This window comes from Homarus americanus, unplaced genomic scaffold (genome assembly GCF_018991925.1).
Source record: "Homarus americanus isolate GMGI-L3 unplaced genomic scaffold, GMGI_Hamer_2.0 scaffold74, whole genome shotgun sequence".
In the NCBI taxonomy this organism is placed as follows: domain Eukaryota; kingdom Metazoa; phylum Arthropoda; class Malacostraca; order Decapoda; family Nephropidae; genus Homarus; species Homarus americanus.
Genome location: NW_024716951.1, coordinates 6661890 through 6689264, shown reverse-complemented (window position 1 = coordinate 6689264; position 27375 = coordinate 6661890). Strand labels below are relative to the sequence as shown.

Sequence of the window (27375 nt, the reverse complement as noted above, 5' to 3'; positions counted from 1 at the left end):
CCGTCAACAAGATAGAGGGAGGGAACAAAATACTAGGGTTGCCAGCTAGCGTTCCCCAGTCTTTGCCCGAACTCCGTGGTTGACGCGTCTCTCTCACTCTCTGCCTCACTCTACTCAACCAGCAACACGCTCAGGTACTGCAGCCTCGTTATCTTCACCAGAGTCTTGGTGTGTGTATGTAGTGCTGATGATATCCTTGTGATATGTATGTCACTGAAGAAGGACTGAAACACGGTATATGTTTTACGTTATAATATTTATTTAGCTTTGAATTTTACTACAACAGTTGGGATACAGTGCGTCTGTAACCTAGATGAATAGGCCTATTTAACGAAAACTTAATACAGTATGTTGTTAGAGGAGTTCATCTTGACTATGTGACGCACAAGAATAATCTTTAGCTTATCAATACGACTTAGTTTTCCTGCAGTAGGACATTGCCTCCCTCGTTACATATGTTGGTGTGTTGGTAATTAAGACATCTACAGGGTCATTCCTTTACAACAACGAAAAAAGCGGATTCGATAAATATCAAATAACAAGGCTAGAAATTTTTATTAAACCTTTAACAGAAATCAAATGTTCAGTTTTAATATATCAAATCTATATGACGAATAGATTCTGATAATTGATATTTTATGAAGAAATTGTTCCGTGTTTAAAAGTCTTAAATAGAAATACTAAAAGAACGACTTTTGCCTCTACTGCTGTCACCAAACTAATAAAAGTTGTAATATGGAAAGTAAGACGTGAAACTCGTATAGTTGAGGCCAGTAACTCAAGTGTGGGCGAGTTACTATTATCTATTACGTAACGATAATACTCTGGAATGTATTCTGGCAGCAGGGGCTATAACATTTATGTAAACAGTACTGTGGTTTTCCTCATTTATTATAGTTAAATGTTCTTGAAGTGATTATTTATCGTCATCTATTACTTACAATGAACCTGAATAATAATTACTTCAACAACTATTTACTTTGAATATTAAACCAATAAAACGCATTAAACATAATCATAAAAATTAACCACTACTACTAGACCGTAATTCAAAGTGTTTTCAAATATATTATCAAATTATTTTGTTGTAAATCATAATAACTCGTCCAGACGTTACGAGGTGATGTCAAGGGTTGCGTATAGCGTTGCGTTCTGGAGCTGACATTTGCAGCCTAGCAACTCGTCAGCCTTCATAGGTATGTGTTGCAACTTGTCACCACAGTCACAGTAAATGGGGCAGAATATTGTTTTACGATTATTCTTGTTTGCTGAGGAAGAAGTTGTCTTAGACGATAGCCAATGACCTTCCTCAAATGGGCAGACATGTTAATGAGTAGTTATTTTGTGAATTGAGGAAAATTATCAGAATTTCATATGTGATTTAATTTTTTGTTAGTCGGCGGGAAATAATAGTTCATGATGATACACGATGCAGGGTTAGGTTAGGTTAAAGTTTAATTATATTTTAGAAATAAAAGAAGGAGCTTAGAGAAACACGCCCTCAGAAAAAAAAATATACCTATTCCTAAATGTAAAGGTGATGTTAAAATGAATTCTAAGTCACTTTTCTCTAATAAATTCAGTTCGATTTGCAGTGAAGATATTACACACATTGGAACTCACACAGAAAAGACGCAAATGTACACAAAAGTCATGAAAATCACCTTTTATCGTCGCCAGGTTATTTTTACCGGTGACATCATCGTAACGTCATCCTTTACAATAACTTTATTACATATATATGAAGCTAAATGTCAGTGTTACACCTCAAACATGTTGGACAGAGCAAAAAAAAAAACTCTCCGACTGTATAATGGTTCAAGAATGTATATACTCCAGTGAATATTGCAAAACATTGTCCTAATTTTAACTAATTATTGTGTTGTGTAAATACTGACATAGTTACTTAGCTTAAATGCCCTGGCTGTTGAAGCAGCTCAAACACTAACGAGAAAGGAAAGTTTTCTCTAAATACAGTTACAGTACTGTCTAATGAACAAACTAGGAACCCCTCTTGATTAAAGGATCATTGTAGCAACAAAATATTGCTTAATGAAACAGTATAAAAAAAAGGAAACATTATAATTTATCTTTCATTCGTTTTAAATGTCAGTGTCAAACGTAAAAACTGACTTCTGGAACAGTGGTAGCTGCAGCGTTTAAAGCAACAACACAGCTCTGTACAGAAAATTTAAACTCTCTACCTGATTTATTTCTTTTATCCTCAGGAGTATGTTAAACGTGTTGTGTTTTAAGTGGGTTGATACTGTGATCATTTTAGATGCGGTAAAGCACCAGTGACGCTTACCTCCTGAGTGCCTCTGGGGATGGATTGTGGTAATTACAACCCTGGCGACGGAACAGCTAAGGTCATATGCCGTCAATGCCTCTGGGGACCACAAATAATACCTCCTTCACTTTTCTTACGTAGATAATTACCGAACAGAAAATAACGAAAACTTCTAAATGACCTAAACAAAAGCACACACACAAAAAACATCCAGATTTATATAAACGAAACAGTTTTTGCTAAATTTATAAGAAATGTGACATGAAATCTTAAATAACACATCACAGAAAATAGCGTTAAGGACTATGCATTATATTCAATGTAATACTAACCACGTAATGTTCAACTCTTCAGAAGGTAGAATAGCGAGGTAATGCTGATTGAATATAAACAATGATATCGACCATGGCTATCCTATAAGGTGTTTGTTTACGTGTAGAAGTCGTCCCAGCAACACCTCTCTTATTGTACAGTGAGTGTTAGGAGGAGGCGATGTAACGGAGGTCCAGTACTCACAGATAAAACAGTCAAGGTGACATAACACCTAGATAACTAACTTCGTGGGCGACACAGCTCTTCATTTTTTCTGTAAACATTATTCTATTTTTATGTTCTCACGTTCTGTAATTATTGTTCCCTCGTGTAATATTCATAAGGCTCAATTGTTGTCCTTCCCTCTTACACTTTCTTACGCCCACACCTGCAATCATCACGCCCACACCTGCAAACATCACACCCACACCTGCAAACATCACACCCACACCTGCAAACATCACACACTCACCACGCCCATATTCCATAGGGTTAAAAATAAAGGTATACTCCTCTACCCCAGAACCTGTACCCCAACACAGCTCCGCCACTTTGCCTAAGATAACTAAGAAAATTACTCGAGTCTTGGGTCATATATTCCCCGGCACCATTACTGACAACATACATCTCACTTTCAGTCTTCATAATTGGACTAAGATGCGTCCCTTGTACCATCAGGAGGCGCACGTATGATGTGGTACGCTTAAGTCCTCTAAAAAAAGCTTGACTTGAAAAGAAACTTGAAATCATCTGAAGATTAGTCTCCCCAGCTTATTTCACCTAAAAGATTGACCACACTAACCTAACCTAACCTGACCACACTAACCTAACCTAACCTGACCACACTAACCTAACCCCACCAGGTAGCATTAGAGTGCTTAATCCTCAGGTAAATTAGCTAATCCGAAACTTAGACACTAAACAGCATTTTATTGACATGAGAATTCTGTGTTTTTGTGGTTTTCAATAATTATGTTGATTTTTCGAGTTCCCTGGTGGCTACACGGGAAAAAGGAAGCGAAGCATTAAAGGTCACAAATTGTTCGTGTGATTGGGTCAAAACAGTCCACGAAATGATCTGAGAAGTTCTATTGATAAAATGATCGTTCTTTAATCTAGGTCAGCGGGATCGAAACTGTCCTTGGAATAATTGGAACGAGGCGATTGCTACAGGACAATGCGACCGGGAGTGTAAGTAGGACGAAGGTTCGATTGGTTCATCAGTGGCACGAATTACCCCTTCCTCATTCATTACATCATCCTGGTGTACCCCTGGGAGAGTCTCTGATCAAGGTCGACTAAATAACCTTCCTTCGATTCCTCTCATTGTGAAGCCAAGGCGAGGAATACACTGATTATAATAAGCTAGTCAAGAAGCATCACGTGGTGGGTCCCTCACAGAGAATAACATTGTCCTGGTGCACATAGAGAGTAAATAAATGCCATAAGGATTGGACACTCAGTTGACTATCACTCTCACACGGGACACTGAAGGCTTATTACTCGACTCAGTTTACTAACTTACTGAATGGTGAACACGGCGAACAAGTGAGAGACAAGAAATGTTTATACTAAAGAAGGAGATTTTAACACGGAACAAATAATAATGGGCACTGAACACTTACATTAAGGATGGAGCTTTTGATGTTTACAGGCCACTCGTGCTCTCATGTTTCTCGTTGTTACGCAATTTAATTATTTTCCCTTTTTATCAGTCATTGGTAATTTCTTAAAAAAAAATTACCTGATCTTATAATATGATAATGATTTGTTTCCTTGTTAGGTTACTAAATGAATCACTTCAATTAATCGTTGAAAGCCAAGTGTTGTGGTGTGCGCAAGACGTATACAGCATTCTGGTGCATGGTCTGTTTACGACCTCCGTGAAGGTTGGCTGCTGTATAACCATAAACACATGGGTCCTGGGTATCAGTGGAAGACGACTTGATAGTTCACACTGAATCTCAAACATCATCCCGATTTTTAATGTACTCTACGCATCGTCAGTAACACCTAGGTTAATATTTTCTGCTTTTACCTGTGATTTATATTTTTTTTTCGCCCTGTTTCAAGTCTGGCATCTATAAAACATCCGCGTGGTAGTTATTCCCTTAACAATGCTTAACTTGACACAAGAGTCGTGTGTCTTAGCCAACATCTCCAGGCGGTGAGGTTATACAGTAACATAAGAACCCTTCAAAATCCATAGCTTGTTATACACCAGCGAGTGTGGGTTGCTGTGTACTCTTATATTACTCAGACTGTCGTAACAGTATATCCACGTGATCGGGTATTACCTAACAAGAGCTTCACAAGTTAGTAATCTAAGAATTAACTTTTTTCATTGCCTTGCGTATACCAGTGAGTCACGAGATCATGGCATCACGCACCTTCGCTATGATAACACCTGATAACAGATATTAGGCTCCACTCTTAACCCCTCCCCCCCCCCTCTCTATGAAGGGGTACAATACTCCTCGCATGTCCAAAGGGTTGCTGGTTCACGCCCGAGATGACCCAGTTGAACCAGTTTTGAATAGACATCTTAACTATACCAATGAGGATATGAAGGCGGTCGAGTGCAGTGCCGATCACGTTGTCTTCATGTCTATCGAAGGGTTCATCTTTCAGTCCTCTGTGTGGGTTGAATCCGCACTGCCAGGGAGACCTACGTGACCCTCTCATCCTTTATTTCTGAAAGCTGTAACTAGAACAGTGTTTTGACGGTCACTCTCCACCTACGTGATGTCAGTCCAGTTCACATCTCAAAGTTGTTTCATAGATGACAACAGGCAGTCCTTGACATCTCAGAATAATACTACGGTTCTGGTAATGATGCACAGTGTCGTCATCCTTGTCACTGTCGTCGGTGTACTACAAGTGTACTGAAACACAAACGTTTGATACAGTGAGTTCATTGGGCGGGTCCGAGGCTTATCTTGATAGCTATCCGGTGGACATGCTGTGAGAATTGTAGTAAGTCTTTCGTTACCAAATGTTAATTCTGGGTTGCTGAGTTATGTTTTCTAAGTGAGAAATCTGTGTATATGAGTGTGTAAGAATGCTAAGTGAGTGTAGTTACGTGTAGAAGATATCCGTGTTTGTATATTGTAGTATGTACCTGTTAAAGGATCACAAAGATTCTCCTAAGCTTTTTCACCAGGTGATTAAATGCCCAAACGCTACCTGGGGGAATAGGATGGGTTAGTTTAATCTTACGGTGAAATATAGTATATAAGAAACATTGTCTTACATCGTTTACTTTTTTAATGGACTGTTCTTGTGTTACAGGATTAGCTGTGGATCTCTCTAGTGGTATGTCTGAACACACTCCCTAGTGCCGCACACTCCGGCATCCAGAAGACCTGACCTTGAATGGATAGGAGTTGGCTTACAAGTGAGGATACACTGTTGATGAAGGCAAAGTGTTTCTCGCGGTGAAGTTCTCCTGTGGGTAAAGATCTACGGCCAAAACATCCCGCAAGCCAAGATATCCTGAATGGGGAAGTACTGTTGAGAACTTTTATGTCACCTAAGGAATCCCTACGCCACCCACGTCACACCTGAATACCTCCTATACCACCTACGTCACACCTGAGGAACCCCAATAGTCGCCCTTACTTTGCCGGGTGACCTGCAGAGCTTCGACAGAATAACCTCGTAGTAGGGGCTTCATCATGAGTATGAGATTTTACCACATGGTGGGGGCGTGGGTACTGGCGTGGGCAGCGCTACTGGTGGTGTCACAGCGGTCATGGGCGGTGTCCTGTCTGGCGTTAGGTCTCATGGCTGCACACATAGCAGACTGGGTTATGAAGGCAGCCAAGAACGCCATGAGAAGGACGTGCATCGACCCCACTGGAAAAGCCATCTTCATCACGGGTGAGTATCTACACATGATGTTTGTTCACTTCGTCATAGTTTGTATCTTGAGTTTTTTTTATCTCTCTGCAGCTCCTAAACGAACTTTGTTGCTCTTAACCCTTTATAGGACAAGGGATCCCCTTAGCTGAATAAAATCGTTGGGCGTTACCCGAATAAAATCACTAAGGGATGCTGCACTTTGCCCGCTAAACGGTTAATGGAGATAGATTCTAAGCCACAGTGAATTAGGATTTTTTTTCTTTCAGGAGAGATCTTGCAGGTTCCCCCGTGACATTTGTTTAGATATTCTGATGAAGAGATTCTAAGGCTTAGGGGAGGAAGTCACGTAACTGGCGGTGGAATTCTAGGATGCATTCCCCCAATCCCCTCTCCCAGGCTACATGTGACGTCACGAGAGATCATAATTCTCGGGGATATCCCTCAATTTTTTCCTTCTCGGGGATATTCCTCAATTTTTTCCCCCATTCTCCCCCCCCCCCCATCCCAAACACGTTTCTCCTTACCTTGATACAACCTGTGAAGCTTACAAAGTTCCCCAGTCACACACACACACACACACAAAGGTATATAGAAACTTACACGTACAAAAACTCCCCTAGCTCCCTAAGGACATCCCTCCCCCTTAGCTCCAAACTCCACTGTGTCAATTGGTTAAGGTAAACAAAACGACATCACCGGTGACGGCAGTACTCCCGGGGAAATCCAATAACAAGGTCGTTGACACACATTCTTGATATAAACTAAGATTTCCTCGACCAAGACCCAAATTTCTCTATATTCTGTCAGGTAATTCGTAAGTTTTAGTTTACACACACACACACACAGGCAAAACATCCTACTTGTAAATAGATAAAACTAAAAAAAACAATATATATCGCAAGACACTTCCAAACCTCGAAAATACAAGTGCGCGCTCTACCCCCAGCGGCCTACCAGGTATGGGCGACGCTTTTGAATATTAACAAAAACAAAAATGGCCGTCAAATAGTAAATTTTAGTCAGATCATGACTATTTTCGGATGGCTTCGAGTTCATGAGAGGACCAAATATTCCTCTGGAGTTTTAAGATAATAATATATGTTAAAGTATTTATGAACGTATTTGTGGATACATTGGAAATATAATTATAATAGAGAGTTTTTATTGTATGGGACAGTATTTGGGTGTTTCATCATCTGACGTCTTATAACAGGACCACCAACTTATGGACATTATATAAAGAAGTACAGTATTATATAAACAAGTGTTATAAGCGCTCTTCATAATACTTTATATATATTTTATACGGATTATATATAGATTAACATAAGGAATATACATGGTTGTAGCATCATTATATATAACTATTATATGATTATAGTTTAAACAAATATTATAGGTACCTGTATATACGTTCACTCAGTAAAAAAAAAGTATCTTTACAATTTCTGTGCGAATTAAAATGACACCACGAACGAAGGTTTTTGATAAAGGCCCATGAGGCATACTGATATTCACCAGTCATAATGCAACAAACTAATTTTATATTTTGAATGAAATAACTAAATTAGACCTTCCATAATAGGTAGGATACGTCTCACAATCACTCCTACCAACCCTAGCGAGACAAATGTACATAAATTTTTCTTTCTATCACAAATACAGTAAACTCATACTATGGACATGGTTGTATAGACCCAAAGAAGCTTATCTCTTAAGATATACACATCGGCAATATTATCAGTATGTACACCGATATACACAGTATTTTCTTTTTTACTGTTTACGTAACATTGATGTACAGAAGGTCACAGAGACAAACAGGATTGGCGTCAGGATAGTGATAAGCCACAAAGAGGGAGATAGGCCTAGTGTCGACGTCCCTAGTTACGCGCCAGCTAGTTGAGGACACGCGCAGGTGGGATATCTTTGGGCATGTAAACATTGTCGGCATTATTAATTATAATCTATGATAATTGGGCCATTTGTTGTTTGTACGAAGTAGAATGAATATTGACTTAATGCTTTGTTCAGTTTATGATCTCATGTTGTAAGTAGATGTGCACGGTACTGACACACATCTATGGTGAGGTGATGACGCCTCTACTTTCGTTATAAATTACTACTTACAAACACGTCATCTTCTTCACCAACCTTCATTTTAAATTCATACATTAACAGTTTTTTCCATTGTATTTCTCGATATTTCTTAAGTTTTAAAGTCATATTTTTTTAAAGATCTCTATTTTCCATAGCCTTTACACAGGTATATAGCCTTTACACAGGTATATAGCCTTTCTCGAAGAAATTTTCGATTATTTTACCTGATGATTAAACATCCTAAAATGACCTTAAACGCGACCTTAAGCACGACCAACGCGATCATAAATACGCCCTCAAACACGGTATTAAATACTTCCTCAAATACGACCTTTAACGCGACCTTAAATACGACTTGAAACATGACCTCAAACACGACCTTAAATACGGTCACAATCACGACCTCAAACATTACCCAAACACGACCTCAAACATTACCCAAACACGACCTCAAACATTACCCAAACACGACCTCAAACATTACCCAAACACGACCTCAAACATTACCCAAACACGACCTCAAACATTACCCAAACACGACCTCAAACATTACCCAAACACGACCTCAAACATTACCCGAACACGACCTCAAACCACGAGGCTTATCGAGTTGGTAAAATACAAGGAGAAGACAGTTTTATGTGACTGATAAAACAGTAACATTAGCCACCTGTTGATAAGATATGTTTATCTCTTAACCTAACCTAACAGAGACATAAAGGTGAATGGGACTTATATAATATGCTATCCTACATATCATAACACCATAGAAATGACTATATATAATTGTTAGTTTGGTTTAAAATGAATCAAATTGCCACAAAATGTTTATTGTTCTATAGAAATTAAAATTATATATGCTGAAAAATGGTACTCTTAAGATGGTACCCTCCAGAAGCTTCCAAGTGATTTCGAGTTAAGGATGTGTGTTTGGTAACTTGTTCTATTCTATAATACGGTGACCTTAAAACTGAACCGCATAATCCGCACATACGCGAGATATAGTTTAAAGCTTTTAGATATGAACCCCAGTCTATACTTTGTCAGCCTTACTTCGAATATAAACACAATAATGACTTCTTTTTAGGTTCTTACTTATCATTAACCTTAAATCTTTCTCACAATCGGATTCCACTGTATCTGCGTTATTCAGCTGATAGATAGTTCCTCTGTTTCCATTTCCTAGCCTTTAAGCTGTTCACTTTTCCACATTAAATTACATGTGTCATTTTTCAGTCCATACTAAAAAGTTATTTAAGTTTTCCTGTATTTGTTTTTCTTCTGATTTTTCATCGGATTTCATTCCACTCCTTTCTGTCAGCCTTCACCACCACCACCACCAGTCTACCATCACATTCCACACCCATCCTACACCTCACTACACACGTCCTCTATCGTTCACCATACCTACACCCACATCACTTCCCAATACATCACTGTCACCTGCCAATACATCACAGTCACTTACCAACACACCATAACACATCACACAACAAATAACAAAGACATTATATGAACCCAAATTTGAAGAAAGAGTAAGTATAGCGAAGACGTCACATAAACACCATCACAACAGGGTAAGACAACGTGAGCTGGACGTCATTATAATGCCATTAACGTCGACTTAAATCACCAGGAGAGACACTTGAGGTCCCACAAACTCACACCACTTAAGAGTGTGTGTGAGAGGAGGAGAGGTGATACTTTCTGGTTTATACTCGTATGGTGTGGTGTGGTGTGGGTGTAGGGGGGGGGGTGTGTATAGTGTAGTGTTGTTTTAGTATGATGTGGTGTAGTGTCATAGGGGTGTATTGGAGAGTAGTGGTGTAGTATAACCTATCCCCCATCCCTACAACAACCACACCAATGAATCCCTCAACTCGACCATAAGGCCACTTGACATACTAGTGAAGTTTAATTTGGGTGGTATTTTAACGACTTACGGTCAAGTGCTAAAGATAAGCTCATGAACCTTTGGGACACATAAGAGAGGTAGGGACTTAGGTCATTCATCAACAACCGCCTGTCATAGCAGTCATTTGCCAGCGTTAAAATTATGACTCGCTCAAAACTAGTCCTATATGACGGGATCAAACTAAAAAAAAATAAACTATGACGTTTCTTCACGCCAGAGGAGCACTAAATAAACTCTACAGATTCCTTGGTACTACATAGCCCCCCACTCCCCACACACACACACACACACACACACACACTCATGACCTTCACATAAGCTACATCATCATCAAAACCACACGCAAACATCACCAATGGGCCAGTAAAAAGAACTGCTAACAATGCTACACACACACACACACACACACCTCCCAACACATACCTCCTAAGAACACGCACACACGGGCCTATGATTTCACCTGGAAAACGTATTCAACATTTCTAGATATCCTTAGGTAAGATGAAAACAACATCCTTCTTCTCCTCCTTATTCCCCTTCCTCCCTCTCTCCCTAAATCCCAGTTCTTCTTCTTTATTTCTTCTTCCCTAACTTCCACTTGCAACAATCTTCCTCTCCATCTTGATTCTTTCTCTTTTCTCCCTCCCTCCCTCCCTCCGTTCTTCCTCTTCGCCGCCATCCACACCCACACACACCGTCATCCACACCCCCATCCACACCCCCCCCATCCACACCCAACTCACGAAATCATTTACAACTACTTCTATCGTAAATCAGCATTCATTCAGATCCACCAAGATCTTCGTGGCGGAACTGGCGAAAATATATCTCTTTGACGTCATCCTTCAGCCTCTTCAACCACTTCAGCCGCTCAAATAACCACAAAAAATGAGTATATATTTCTCGCCCTTGTTGATGCATATAAATAAATAAATAAAGCCTCAAGTGGTAAACAAAAGGTCAAGACTTGAGTAAATCGCATATTTTAAAACACCCGGTGAAAGAGTCTAGGGCATTCGAGGGACACTGGTTGTATTTGGTTGGCTGAGACGCGCACTTCCGCTCTGACGTCACCTCTATGATGTCATTGTACCCTTCTACGTCACGACCCGGCGGCTTAAACCACTTAGGTCAGTTGATTATGGGCACTTGGGAATGCCCAACCGGTATTAAAACATCAAAATACCGAGTTAGTGAAAAAGAGGATATGTCAGTCACCTTGATAACGTTGGAGGAGGTGTGATGGAGATGATCTTACAAACGAAAACAGATAGGTGACACACACACACACACACACACACACACACACACACACACACACACACACACACACACACACACACACACACCATCTCCAGGAACATGACTGACAGCAAGAGATAAAAATCAGGGACTTTTGTGAACTGGAAAATGAACACCATTTTTTTTTAAGTTAACTTAAATAAAAAAAAATCCTCTCAGTAAGTAGTGTCGTCTCCTTCACTAATGTTCTCGCCTAGTGTCGTGAAGCAACGTAACATCCTGAATATGAGGCGTGTGTGTGTGTGTCTGTTTACTCAGTACTCCCCCAAAAAATAACAAAAACTCAGAATGTCACGACGTAAACAGGGAAAATCACGAAAGATATGTACTGTAAAATACTGACGGTTACTAAGTTACAAATATTAACGGGAAATCGTGATTGGGTAACAACAAAAATATATAAAATGAAGGTTTACACAAATATGCCATAACTCTAGGTTTAGTATAATCGTTTTAATGTCATATAAACCCGACGTTAGAGAAAGAGGGAAAAATTATCATAAACTATATTCAAAACACTGTTAAAATTGTCTCTATATAAGGTTCAAGCGGTCTCTCTCTCTCTTGTTTAAATTTTGGGTCAGACTATACGGCACTAAATAATATCCTACAGAATCCGCGGACCAAACCCTAATCTACATAACACAACCAAATGAGAATAATTTAGACTTTAGTTAAGGTTAGGTTGGGTTAAGTTGGTCGCGTGTGCCGTCAGAGAAACTATATCTTGTCTTGCTGGCACCCAAATGAACTGCTGTCGTGTTTTATATAATTTATGGAATTTTATAAGACTTTTTCGTAAGGTAACATTATTTATATTTCCTTACTTTTACACAAATTAAAAACAATATGGCGGATTTAGATTAATAATGATATTCTCACTTAACCTAACCTAACCTAACCTAACCTAACCTAACCTAACCTAACCTAACTGGGAATATGGCGAAGAAAAAACAACAACAAAATTCAAAGCTAATCTTCCTAGACAAATCTCATCCTGGCGCCGTGTCTGAGGTGGCGGGATAATGTCAGTATCTACCATCCTGCCGGACTTTAGTATAGAGTAGCGTCCGGGCAGTGACCTTATCCTTGACCTTTAGAATTCTTAAAAGGCAAGAAGATCCTTTTAGGAAACAAACAGTGCACATGAACAAGGACAAGAAGTCACCTTTAATAGCAAGATATTTTTATGAATGACGAACACGTGACGAAAACAAATAAAAATGCTCTCTAGTTGGTTATATAGTAACGTTAACGAGAGAGAGAGAGAGAGAGAACGAAGTATAGAGTATGAAATGTCATCAAAAAATCAACCATCGACAACTGTTCATTCGTGTGTTTCCCTAACCAGTTTCTCGTCTTTGTTCACAGGCTGTGACACCGGGTTCGGTCGACTCCTTGCGGTCAGGCTCGACAAGATGGGTTTTAAGGTAAGTGTGGGATTGTTTTTGTTTTTTCCAGTTGCGGTAGACATCTCTGTTAACGTTTCTTCTGACTGGTTGTTTGAGTTATAAATTATTATCTCCCTTATTTTAAGAATTAATATTAGATTATACAAGATATACAAACCTAAAAATAGAATATTATAGTAAATATCAATTAAAACAACCCAATATTAGGTTTTAATAAATAAATAAATAATAATAATAATAATAATAATAATAATAATAATAATAAATACTAAGTGTCGGAAGGTGACGTGAGGCGGTAATAGACTGCATCTAATCTATCCTTCATCGTCTCTTCAGGTATACGCGGGCTGTCTGCTGCCGAATGGTGAAGGCGCTTGCTTGCTGCAGCAGGAGGCATCGGCGAAGCTTAAGGTGTTGAGCGTGGACGTGACCAAGGACGACGAGGTGCGAGCAGCTTACAAAACCATCGAGAACGACCTTGGCGAGGACCTGAGTACGTAGATTGGAGAGGTTGGACTTGGAGGGGGAGTGGTGGGGGGGGGAGGTGGATGATAGAGAGGAGGGGTGGTTGAGAGGGGGGGGGTTCCTGTTTGGGCTAGTAAAGTGAGTGTGTGGGAGAGAAAGAGATTGTGTGAGAAAGAACATATGTGAAAGTTCTTGGCCGTGTGTGTGAGTGTGTGTGTGTGTGTGTGTGTGTGTGTGAGTGTCTGTCTGTCTGTCTGTCTGTCTGTCTGTCTGTCTTTTATTTGTCTTCTGGATAAGTAAATTTTCAACTCTCTTTTTCATTTACATCTTAAGACAGTGCAGTAATATGTAAACTATATAAGTAATAAGTGTGAGAGGCGTCATCTGGTGTGCTAGATGACGTGTATATATATATATATTCGTTCATAAATACATAAATACAATAAAAATGTAATATAGTTATGAATTATAGTTATTCATCCATGTATTCCTATTTTCCCTGTTATTTATGACTATCGATTTACACTTAAGTCTCTCTTGTCACGCCATGTCACGACACCATTCTCACTAGGGCTTCCGGGCTCTTGAGAACTACGACTAAGATATATTGTTTACTGGTTGTTTTAGTCCATCTATTTTCTCACAGTGTCTCGTGTGTTCATGTGACCTGTGTCTTATTGTTATCTGATACTGAACGCTGGACCTAACTAACGCCTTCTACCACTATCTGTTATCATGCTACTACCATAATCACCTGTTATCATCCTACCACCACCTCGAACAACCACTGTTATTATACAAGTACAGTTACCTATTATTTTGCCGTAACCCATTTCTCCTCCTCGCCCCTGCAGGTCTGTGGGCGGTAGTCAACAACGCAGGTATCGCGGCCTTCACAGAGATAGAGTGGTGTCCTATCTCTGAGTTCCGCCGTGTCTACGAGGTCAACTCCCTGGGTCCCATCCGCGTCACCAAGGAATTCATGCCCCTCCTCCGTGAGTCCAAGGGCAGGGTCGTCCTCGTCGCTTCCCTCGCTGGTGAGTTTCGTGGAAAGTTCCTCTGCTTTTGATCATGTTTTGAAGATGTTTCGTCAGCGTCAATTCGTTGAAGGGTTGGGAAGCCTTTTGAGGACATAAGTCCATAGGAAAAGATCGTAAGTGCAAGGCTTTGTGAACCCAAAGGCTCACAAGTCCAAGAACCTTCGTGCATAGGACAACAATTCCAAGAGCATGCAAGTCCGAAGGTTTGTAAGCTTAAGATCTTGAAAGTCCAAGACCCAGGAAGTTCAAGGGGAAGGTTCTACTTGAAGCTTCCCGAGCTGGTGAATTTCTTGTAATTTAAGTTATGTTTAACCTTGTTATGCCCGCTTCTGGTCACTATGTGTGACTATGATACCATTATACTTATGTCAAAACTGATCCACTTTAATTGTTGTTGTTTTTTCTGGGGTTTTTACCTTGGTTGTTTGTTTTCCTCTCGCCGTCTCCCCCACTCTCCTACCGCCCTAATTTCCGAGTGAAGGACGTCTGGCAAGAACGAGTGTAAAGATGTGGTCGTGTGGTGGGTCTCTCAGCGTTACTCGAAACTAGTTATGAGTTCATCTCTGTTTATAAAACAACAAAACGGGTGTATATCCTCCGTAATATATATCCAGAATAATTCGTACTTATCTCTACGTAAACAACTGTTCGTCTCCTCTGGTAAAACATAATAGGTACAGTACAAACATGGTCTTATCTCTTATGTAAATACAAGTCCTCATAAGAACCAGTAGTTACACAAATGTCCACCAAACGTCACCGCGTCTCTTATCGTGTTCACTGTAACTCGAGCCTTAAAAGTCAACAAGTGTTGGCAGCTCCGCCAACCTCGTCACTGGTTGATTCACTTCCCCGAAAAACTTCCCTATTTCCACTGAGTGAGCGTCGACCACTTCCACTTGACAGTGGAGGCTCATGCGATAGCGTTTCCTTTTGCATGTATTGTTATTAAAAGTTCAGGGCAGTTTCGATACCATTTCACCACCATCAGTTGTCGTCGCCCAAGAGAACTTAACTCGCTGAGAATGAACCAGTGAACCAAGAGACTCGAGGAACCATAAGATTACGTTTATCTACGTTCTGCAAGACACACCACACTGTTTATCGCGAGCTAAGAGAAGATAGCCGCCAAATGACATTGAAATTACCTTGTGACTCAACTGTATCACGATGCGAGCTGTCACCGGCAGCTGGGAGGAAGAACAACTTTATAAATCACCAGGAACCCGAGTTTTGAAACCTAACCTAACCCGAGGTCTTACGCCAGATGCTGTAGGATTCTAAGCTATGGTCGTCTTGCTGGAATTCGACTTTGTTTTTACACCATTAGTTTGTCGTGAGCTGAGTGACTCGAACACCTTCGGGTTTATGACAGGACACGAGACCCTCATCATGTTTTTCATATTTATTTTATATTTTTTCCCATTTTAATTTTTCCATATTATTATTTTACATCTTCCATTGCTTTTCCTCTCGTTATCTGCACATTAAGAGACAGTGTATCAGCCAAGGTCAGTACTATGAAGCTACAGGATGCTCTAAGTAGCTCCCACAGTTATCATCACTTTAACCACGTAGATTATCCCCTACCAGAGCCCGGAGATGCTGCCACTTGGTTTACAGTATTGTTAACTGGATCAATATTTATGGGACAAAACCATAAAATAAAATGGATCGATTTCATTGTTCAAGATCAGAAGTAATTTATTTGTTACTAAAACAGATCATACAGCTGTTTGTTGTATCCCTTCACAGATAAGACTCCTGTATCGTATATTACCTTGGTTTAAAATTCTGTATGTCTTATCTACTGGTTTATGTTGAATAAAAGTGAAAGAAATTAAACTATAATGTTGATCTAATCTTCTCTATAAACGATAAATTTATGTTAAAAGTGTAAAAATACGTCGAGGAAACGCCCATTCGAATCATCCGTTTATGAGATACAAATAAAATCATACTTAAATAATATGTAAATTACCCGCGACAGCCAGGGTGCGAGTGACCATCTGGCATATTGCAAGAGAGATACAGAGAACGATCTCAATGACCCAGGTGTTGACAGCCAGGTAATACAATCCCTTTAGGAGGGACGGAAAGAACAGTCCTTCATAATTATAGAGTTTTACTTAATCTCTAGATGGACGATGGATAAGCCAGAATATTATTACGTATTAGTAAGTAGTGTTTTATGCAGGAGGGAGAAGCAGGAATGGTTTTTTTAGGTAGAGATAAAGATAGAGAGATAAAATAACTTACTCCTATTAAAACAACATCGACGGGACGAGAGGAGGTTTGTATTGGGAACAAGAGCCAAGGAGATAATATTAAAAATGTGGGGGAGGGGAAGATACAATACAGTATATTGGTGTTGAAGAGTAAGACCTTCCTCAGCCACGGTGACTAAAACATCTGAAAAGCTTATTTATAAAATCTATCTGGTGTAGAAACTAATTAAACCTTAGTAGCTGATTAACCCTGTCAGATGAAACGCCATTTGTATCAAAGGAGAGAGAAGCAGGGATGGCAGAGTCCTATAGGATGTACTACGGCATCCTGTCCTCCCACACGTGACTTGTTTAACAACGCAGCACCCCGAGTTATACAACACTGCTATAGAGATCCTAGCCTTCTCCCTAAAGGATCCCCCCCCTGGTCTATGGTATGACATTCTCTTCGCCCGAATTCCTCGATCTATTGATATAAGTCCGCCAAGGTTGGGTGGCGTTGGGCCTTAGGATCTTCCGCCTTCGAGATAAGGAACTTATGGATGGAATTTCTATACAGTGTCGAGTCATTTTCCTGTGATTTTTGTTCCCTTGTCTTTTATCTGTTACCTGTGTAAGTGTCCTTGACGGTATTTGTTCCCTGAGAATACTAAAGACATCAGGGACAGTGATTCGACACCCCCTGACCCCCCTCCTTGCTTCCCCCATGCCTCCCTCCCTCCCTTCCCCATACCTCCTTCTCTGTCTCCCTCCCTACCTCAGTATAGTTCAGCATCATCGTCAGAATAGTCAGTATAGTTCTGTCATCATAACAACTACTCCTGAGAGAGGGGCAGCGTCTTACACGACCCAACAGTAAGAGAGAGGTGGTGTTGGACAGGAGGTCATTATAAGTAACACCCCCATCCCTTGGAGTACTGTGTGTGTGTGTGTGTGTGCATAGAAGACCCAAACACCGGAAGTCACGTGGTGTTACTCATCGTAGTCCGAGTGAGTGACCTCATTATCACCACCCCCCCCTTCCTCCTCCTCTGACGCACACTAAACATCTTTTATTTTGTAATTAACTCAAGGGACAAATAAACACAATCATTATTAAACTTTTGAGGATTATTGATATTAAGTAGTTGAGGAAATATGATAATTGGACTTAGAAGTTACTTAAGAGTCAAGTTAATTATTTACGGCAAGTAAGAACCTCTGTTGTTTACTATCACCGATGAATGGGACTACGTCTTGCTATATAACTGGTCACGTGATGATGTGTGTTGATAACGATAACAATAATAACAATAATGATAATCAGGTATGATAAATTATTGATTGTATAAATAATACAAATAAAAACGATTATATATTTTTTTTCTATTTTGAGTTTGTGATTTTCTTGTGTTTAGCGTTAAGCTTGTTCCCATAGCCTTCCCACGCTAGTCTAAATTGTAGTCTCGTGAGTCCGGGTTACTGCCCACGCACGCAATCTAACAGTCACGTGTAACCACAGACTAATCTCGAGTGAACTTTAAAGAGGCACCAGTTCGCGCCCTTTCAAAAGTCTCAGACGTGTGACCTTTTGCTTCCGATATCATAGTAACTGGGGAAGTTACCATGGCGACTCTTATTTACCCAGTATAAAGACTTTAGTTCTCTTTAAATCCTGCCGATACACTCAGATTAATGTACATGTTATGTAAAAGACACTGGTAAGCCCTTTTCATACAGGTTGGTCGACACAATGCAATGGATTAGGTCCGTTTCCCCTAATCACTGGTGTTTATAGGTCAATATTATGAGCAAGTGGCCGGTGATGTGTGCTCAGGTCTCCTATAATCCAGACCCCAGACTCTTAGAGGATTATAGGAGCAGTGCTTCATATAACTGGTGATGTAAGGACGCACCTGAGTGACTGTTTTAACTGGTGATGTAAGGACACACCTGAGTGACTGTTTTAACTGGTGATGTAAGGACACACCTGAGTGACTGTTTTAACTGGTGATGTAAGGACACACCTGAGTGACTGTTTTAACTGGTGATGTAAGGACACACCTGAGTGACTGTTTTAACTGGTGATGTAAGGACACACCTGAGTGACTGTTTTAACTGGTGATGTAAGGACACACCTGAGTGACTGTTTTAACTGGTGATGTAAGGACACACCTGAGTGACTGTTTTAACTGGTGATGTAAGGACACACCTGAGTGACTGTTTTAACTGGTGATGTAAGGACACACCTGAGTGACTGTTTTAACTGGTGATGTAAGGACACACCTGAGTGACTGTTTTAACTGGTGATGTAAGGACACACCTGAGTGACTGTTTTAACTGGTGATGTAAGGACACACCTGAGTGACTGTTTTAACTGGTGATGTAAGGACACACCTGAGTGACTGTTTTAACTGGTGATGTAAGGACACACCTGAGTGACTGTTTTAACTGGTGATGTAAGGACACACCTGAGTGACTGTTTTAACTGGTGATGTAAGGACACACCTGAGTGACTGTTTTAACTTATATTATTTACTTGTGTACGAAGACTTACATCCATGACGCCATACACACACACACACTTTCTATGACAAATACGAAAGATAAAATATCCATGAGGAGGTGTAAATGAAAGAACTCTTTGTGTGTATTGTAATGTGATATAGATGGAATGAGGTTATGTGCTTCTTACTGTAGATTGTTGTTACACTTCCCCTCCCTCCTCCTCCCTCACTTCCACCATCCTCTCATTATCTCCCTCACTGGGTTTTCTTTACTGTGTACTGTTATAAATCAGATGACGTAAATAGATGGATGAATTCTTGGACATGCAACAATGATCCTCTACATACTCATTCGTACACACACACACACAAGCGCGCGTGCACTTCAATACATGAATGCTTCTCCCGAGTTTCAACATACACACACACACACGCCCCAACAGTTACAAAATTGCAACATATCCTGATACTATACCGCCTCTCCATCAACAAACTGTACCAACACTTTTATATTGATACACTACAGTCATTCTCACAAACTATACACCATCTCAACCAACTATGTACCTTTATCTTTCCCTCATTATAGAAATGTTCTCAAGGGTGTCAATAAACTCTTATAAAACCAAACCAAACCAAACCAAACCTAACCAAACCAAACCAAACCAAACCAAACCTAACCAAACCTAACCAAACCTACACCACCCCTGGCAGTCACCACACAAGACGGGAGAAATATAATCACCCCCAGTGTCTCTTGCATCATAATAAAAACATCTAAGTCTCCATTCCTTCGATGCGTACTTCATAATATCACGACAGTCACTTGTTTACACTTAGCTAGGCATGCGTAGTTGTCCTGGGCATAAACTAGTTCGAAGAAGTTATGTGTTTAAAGCTTATTGAATAGTTGTTACGTAAATGGATAAACAATGGTTGTATTTTCAGAAGGTTAAATTAGTCACACAAACAGTCTAAACAATTTATACGCATCCGAATAAGTTGATTGATTGTAAATAAACAAAACTGAACTTATGCTGCCGGGAATGAATGAATGAATGAATGAATGAGAGTAAACTTTATCTCCTCATTATCTTAACATTTATTCATCATTCATATATACCACAGTTATTACTTAACATCTTCACCATTATGTGCTGCGCCGTTATATGTAGTATCATCACGTTTATCAGTGGCACGACATACTAACACGGCACTGGCACTATCAAGGACTGCCACCACAACTACCACCAACACCCTTAGTATAACCATCAAAATTCGGATATCTCTCCAATAACCATTATTACCACCATCTCCCACTCTCCCTCACTGTCACCACCATCTCCCACTCTCCCTCACTGTCACCACCATCTCCCACTCTCCCTCACTGTTACCATCAGCACCACTACCCTTCCTCCATCAGCATTACCTCCAACACCCTTCCTTACTATCCATCTCCTCCCCCACCCCCTCACCATCAATTAATATTTTATTCCTCTCCCCCCCTTCTCTTCATCATCACTCAGCTCCCTCTCCCCCTTCATCACTCAGCCCCCCCAGCAAGGCTTATCAGGTACCGTTGACCTTGGCTGTAATGACTTGCAGAGTATTCAACCCCGGCTCCTGCGTAGTCTGTGGGGTGGGGGGCGCTTTTGTCGCCTGCAGATTTCACACCCGCTGCCGAACCGGTCCTTCACGCTCCCTAGTGGCTCCTGGCCCTGTGTGTGTAGCCCCTGGCTTTGTTAGTGTGGCCCCTGGCTCTGTGTGTGTGTGTGTGGCCCCTGGTTCTGTATGTGTGGCTCCTAGCTGTATGTGTGTGTGGCCCCTGGATCTTTGTGTGTGTGGCCCCTGGCTCTGTGTTTGTGACCCCTGGCTCTGTGTGTATGGCCCATAGCTCTATGTATGTGTGGCCCCTGACTTTGCGTGTGTGTGGTCCCTGGAAATTTTTTTAGGCCTGTCGTTGTGAATTTCATCAGTAATCGTAGCATAACTGTGGACTATAACACGCGTCCAAACATACAACATCAGAGCTAACAAACACAGTGAATGAGGTTTCCCAGGTCGTCATGTAATGATATCAAGTTGTTTTTATTTTATTTCGTGAGTTTTTTTTACTTCAACCCTCGCGAGATTTTTGTTTTGTTTCGTGTTTTTATTTACTTCAGGCTTTGGGGGACAGGAGGTAGAACATGAGGATGGTATCTAGTTGGTGTGGTGTGGTGTGGCGGAGATGACATGGCTCAACACATTGTAATCCACCACGCATGACGAGTGTAATAAAATCTCACTCCACAACAGACTTCGATTCTGCCAAGTAATGACATTATAAAAGAGAGAGAGACAAGATGGGTGGAGGGGCCGTGTGATGGAGTCTCGGGCATGACAAGGTAAAGTGAACAAGGCTTTATGTTCACGAAGGTCCCAAACACGCCCTGATGTTAAGCAAACACTTGTACACACACACCACTCACGCATGCATACACAACACACACAAAAATTACATCAGCGAATTTAACACACTCACACATATATCTCTCTCTCTCTCTCTCCAATTGCTTCATTTCCCCTCGTATCATCTATTGTTTTCAAAATTTGTATGTATGTATGTCAGTGAGCCACATTTTTTACATATTTCTCATTATGTCTCACTTCTTAATAAACTCTTATCACTATATCACGTTCTTGCCTCGTTTGGTTCAGGGTCGTGTCCTCTGTTTGGTGTTGTAACAGAGAGACGTCCTTATTTACAAACATTTCACCACATTTGTTCGAAGTACAATGGTTATAGTTGTTATATACTTAGTTAATTGTTATTGGTGTGATTTATGCATTTTTTAGAAGGCTTTGGTCTTTAAGTTTGTGGTATGAAGTACGTACGTCAAGGAGGGCGGGGCAGTGAAGTTTGTTTACAAAGGGATGATGTGGATGACTTACTGTTTACAATGGGGCGAGGCTTTTTGATGGTGGTCACAACACACACACACACCTGTGACCTTCAACCACCGATAGCCTTCACATTTTACCTTTTTAATTATATATATATATATTTTTTTTATCCAATTCAACTTAGAATGTATAATGAACCTACACGGAGGCGGTGAATAGAGTGTAGCGGTTCAGAATACACATTGTTTACGAATTATTGCTTACTATTTATACGAGTCGAGGATGAGGGCGAATGTATTCACTCTCTCTCTCTCTCTCTCTCTCTCTCTCTCTCTCCCGGATTCATCCCACACAAAACTGGAAGCGGAAGAATGACGGAGATAAATTGGGTTTCCGGTGACTTGCTGACGCTGTTAAACTTATTGTAAGAGAGAGAGAGAGAGAGAGAGAGAGAGAGAGCCCCCATGTGCGAGAAAAAGGTTGTAATTGTAAAGTAAGGGGGAGAGGTGGGGGCGGGGCGGGGAGGGGAAGTGGGAGAGGGGGGAGGGGAGGAGAGAGAGAGAGGACTTCTTATAATTAGATTCAATTTACTGATAATTCCTTTCACGAAAAAAAAAACGAAGTCATTGACTCTGATGATGAAACTATTAATTTTGATTACCTTTAGTTTAATCACCCCATCCTAACGCTATACCTGGGGTGTTAAGTGTAGGTTATATTAGATTAAGTTAGGTTAGGGTAGATTAAGTTATGTTAGTTAGGGTAAGTTATATGAGGTTAATTTAAGTATGATTATCGTTAGGTTAATTGACCTTCAGACGAAATAATCTGGGTGTCTAATCTTCAGATGATCTATTAATCGAATAGAAATAATATTAAACTGAATGTCAACTGTGATGCATTAATAAATATTACTATATTAAATATCAACGTTCCAGGTGAGAGGTTTCTTAATTACGAGTGAGAGGAGACAGGTGTGAATTAAAGATCACTCAGGTATTTGCCGACCTGCCAGTGACTTGTAGTTCCCACTTAGACATTCGGCGCCCCACACCTCTTTATTGTTGTATTATCCCCATTATTCTAACATCACCTTCTCTGCCGCTATTACTTGTCTGACTCTCTCTTTCTTCTCCCCGTCAGGTCGCTACACTTTCCCCGGGTTCACCGCCTACAGCATGAGTAAGCACGCCACCGTCTCCTTCGCCGACGGCCTTAGACTGGAGATGCAGAAGTGGGGAATCTCTGTCCACACCGTCGAACCCACGCTTTACAGGTGAGTTCTTGAGCCACGTACACTATGAGCCGCCCTGCTGGCCCACCATTTTTACAGATAGTTCCTTGATATTAATTTCCATTATCTAGAGGCGTTTTCATAGCGTCATGTAAGTACCGTCTTGACCAGAACACAATTGGATATTTAAAATCAACTCTATCTCCATTATCTTCGCTAACTGTTAACGATGGCAACTCCATAAATTCTTCATCTTCTAAATACGATTATTTTTCTGTGGTCACGATTAGACCCAACCACCTGTATCCCCTCTTATATTTTGTTTTCCCTTTGGTCGGTAGGACTCCCATCAGCCAGGAGGGTCCCATACACAACGCCCTCGACAGGTTCTGGCACCAGTGTTCTGAGGATGTGAGAAAGTCCTACGGCGACGAGTACATCAAGGACTTCAAGACAACCATCTCCAGCCACCTGAACAGAGCCAAGCCCTCAGAGAAGATCAAGGAGGTCATAGACGACATGGTGGACGCGGTGGCCGGCGACGACCCCAAGGTACAGTACTTCTCGAGGCTCACCATCCCTCCCTTAGTGCCAGAGGTTCTAGGTGGTAAAGGTTCTAGGTGGTAAAGGTTTTAGGTGGTAAAGGTTCTAGGTGGTAAAAGTTCTAGGTAATATTCGTCTATCTCGTTAAATAATCAGATTTTTCTTGACAACGAACAACTTAATTAAATCCCCCAATCACATGAAGATTACCTCCCCCCCCCCAGCTCATTTCACCTGATGCTTAAACACCCAAACGCTGCATTGAGGAGTTAGGTTAGGTTAGGTTAAGTTAGGTTAGGTTAGGTTAGGTTAGGTTAGGTTAGGTTAGGTTAGGTTATGTGAAGTTAAATTAGAGTAGATTATATTAGGTTAAGTTAAATTAGATTAGATTAGGTTAACATTAACAACAAAGGGATTAATCTTAAAAATTAAATCAGCTTAGGAAGGAAGGGCTAATAATATTCAAGAAATCCACAAAAATCAAATACGTGGATTTTTAACATAGAAGACCTTGGTGGTTATAATGTTAAAATAGTGTGTGGATTAACAAGGCATCTCTCTCCTTCACACAGATCCGTTATGTACCCAGCGTCATCACACAGATCAGAGCCAAACTTCTCTCTTCTCTTCCTGACAACCTAAGGGATCACTTCTTCCTCAGCAGCCAACCCCAGACACCACCAGCCTACGTCACAGGTGAGAGATAGATAGATAGATAGGTGGGTGGGTGGGTGGAGGGATAGATGGATGGAGGGATAGATGGATGGATGGATAGATGGAGGGATGGATGGATGGATGAATGGATGGATGTATATAGATTGAAAGATACTAAAAAAACTCTCTTCTCTCTCCACCAGAACTGAGGAAGAAGAAGAAGCCTAGATTAATGGATCCACGAACCATCAGGCCAGGTGACCAAGGCCGTGGTAAGAGGCTAGTCAGAATGTTCTCCATGCCAAACTGGACCAAGAATGAGATGACCCCTTCACCTGTCAAGGAAAACGAGCCTATGTTCAAGTTCTAAGTGGGAGATTTTGAATTCTGAAGTTTTCTAATTGAGTTGGAAGGCTTCAAGTTCGTTCAAGTTTAAGGGCCTCAAGTTTCTGCTCAAGGGCTTCAAATTCAAGTTCAAGTTCTGTGATTTGGGGCAAACAGATAAAAACCCTCTATCAAAACAAAAGCTGGAACAAGATCGATGTTCCAAGTTCAAGTTCTTAAGTTTTGGTCGTACAGATAATATCCAATACCATGAGAAAAAAAACTTTAACTTCTAAGTTTTAGGCCGAACTATGGATATCTGTAGATAATTTAAAAGTTCAAATTCATCTGTTTTTATCGAGTGATAGTGACAGTGTCTAGACCCCCAAGTTCTAATTACATTCTATCCTGTGTTGTTGTTCCATTCAAGGTCATTTTCGGTCTAATAGAGTGATGTCATGCAAGTATCAGTTTTATTCAGTGTTGGCGGCCGTATCTAGGCTTATATATTGTTCTAAGATCACGTGTGCATTATTAACGGGTGCCATTTATATATAAGAAAACAAAATGACTGCAATTTCTACGTCGTATTTTTTTTAGTGCTGACAATTACACCTTAGTGGAATAAGTTCAAATTCTAAATGACATCAGTGAACTTTTTTTTTCATGTGGTGTCTTTTTGAATATGAGAACACAAAAAGTTTAATCCAGTGGAATTTTTTTTTTACAACTAACTGTACCTGCTACGTCAGACCATATATTCCCTTTACCAGTGGTAGCTCATTGTGTGTTCAGCTGCACTAGAAAACATGAATGAAATATCCCCAGAGAGAAAAATTGTATCATAAACTTCATGACCAGTTTAAGTACACACGTTATATCAGGGAGTCATAGAGCCTTCAAGTGGGAACAAGATACGTCGTCGTCTTGTTTACTTGTATAGCTATGAACTGTTGTACCAGAGCAAACATATCGGAGATGCTTACCAGGACACTTACTAGAGAGTCCAAATTTTCAAAGATTCGTAAGATACAAACTTTAAACACAACAAATACTTCACAAGAAATAACCTTAGTGGTTTCATCAACGATAACTTAACTAGATACGTTTAACATCACACCTTAACTGGAGCTAAAATGAATCAAGTTAAGTTTATCTCTTACATTAACTGATGCTAGTATATTTGTTTGTTTTTTATTCATTCTGGTTTCAATTAACTTTGATTATATTCTTTGTGAAGGGAAATAAAAACGGTAAATATACAGAGATGTGTGAAACAAATAAGTGCGCTTTTCGATCTTCACTTAGTAGGAAAAGTTATCGTATACATCTTTGAGAATCTGGCCCCAGGGACCTTCTTCGTTATGATCTCACACGCACGACCTGGTTAAGGTGTCTGTGTGTCTTATTACCTGAACTGTGGCTGTTTGTGTAGTGTTCTATGTCTGTATAACTCTCTGTTTGTATGTACAGTGATGTGTGTCTGTGTACATTGGTGTGTGTGGGTGTACAGTGATGTGTGTGTGTGTGTTTGTCTACGTACAATGGTTATGTACAGTGTTCTTTGTATAGTGAGACGGGTCTGTATATTACCTTCACTATACCATACGTGTGTCTGTATAGTGTACTTAAAAGCACAACAACGTGTACCTGTACAGTGACCGTGATTTATGTTGTATATAAATGTACAATAATTTAAGCTTTCAATTTATCAACCTTTGTTAATAAAACTACCTACAAGTACATGTCTTAAAAAATACTAAACCCAGCTAAAGAGAGTTAATTGTAACTATTAACTAAACAAGGGAGGTTAATTTTACAAGTAACAATTAAGAATCCGAATATGTACATGAACTTAGTAAATCAACTCTCATATCAATAGGACATATACTATAAACCTCAGACATGTTATTTTGTGGACATCAGTTCAACTTTAAAAATACATTCCTGTTTTCTAGTCTAATATTGAAGTAAACTGGACCAATATATTTCATCTTTATATACACAATATACACAATAATTTCAAACCATTCAGGTATACATACTCGGAATCCCATTTTCTGTATATATGTATGTATTCAAAGGGACCAAATTATCCTCACATTAATTCCAGTTGGCAGTGTATTACCGGGAAAATTGCTCCAGGGTTAATTACACCTTACCTGGCTTACAAAAAATGACTAATGAATATGAGTGTTTGGTGTACGTACCTGTATTGTGTGTTGATGGTGTTTGATGACGAGAGGAATAAGTTATCGTGATTCCGGTAAGGAGCAAACATTACAGGGTATAATGTTATGAATAAAATATTATTTCTTAA

General features: G+C 40.1%; 1 protein-coding gene across 1 annotated transcript; it reads left to right on the top strand.

Annotated features, from left to right (window-relative positions):
- On the top strand, positions 1 to 27375 carry LOC121858740 (short-chain dehydrogenase/reductase family 9C member 7-like). The gene is made up of 9 exons (XM_042355377.1): positions 1 to 134; positions 5894 to 6484; positions 13155 to 13213; positions 13532 to 13688; positions 14515 to 14697; positions 23444 to 23576; positions 23876 to 24086; positions 24650 to 24773; positions 24935 to 27375. Exons 2-9 carry the CDS (start codon positions 6280 to 6282, stop codon positions 25099 to 25101), a joined length of 1239 nt encoding a protein of 412 aa, XP_042211311.1. The 5' UTR covers positions 1 to 134; positions 5894 to 6279; the 3' UTR covers positions 25102 to 27375.

What these genes read in the sequence shown, in the direction of transcription:
- LOC121858740 (XM_042355377.1), top strand. Translation starts at nt 6,280, where the DNA reads ATGAGTATGAGATTTTACCACATGGTGGGGGCGTGGGTACTGGCGTGG. An exon ending in GTCGAACCCACGCTTTACAG is followed by an intron (nt 23,577 to 23,875) that starts GTGAGTTCTTGA and finishes TTTGGTCGGTAG; the next exon opens with GACTCCCATCAGCCAGGAGG. An exon ending in TGGCCGGCGACGACCCCAAG is followed by an intron (nt 24,087 to 24,649) that starts GTACAGTACTTC and finishes TCCTTCACACAG; the next exon opens with ATCCGTTATGTACCCAGCGT.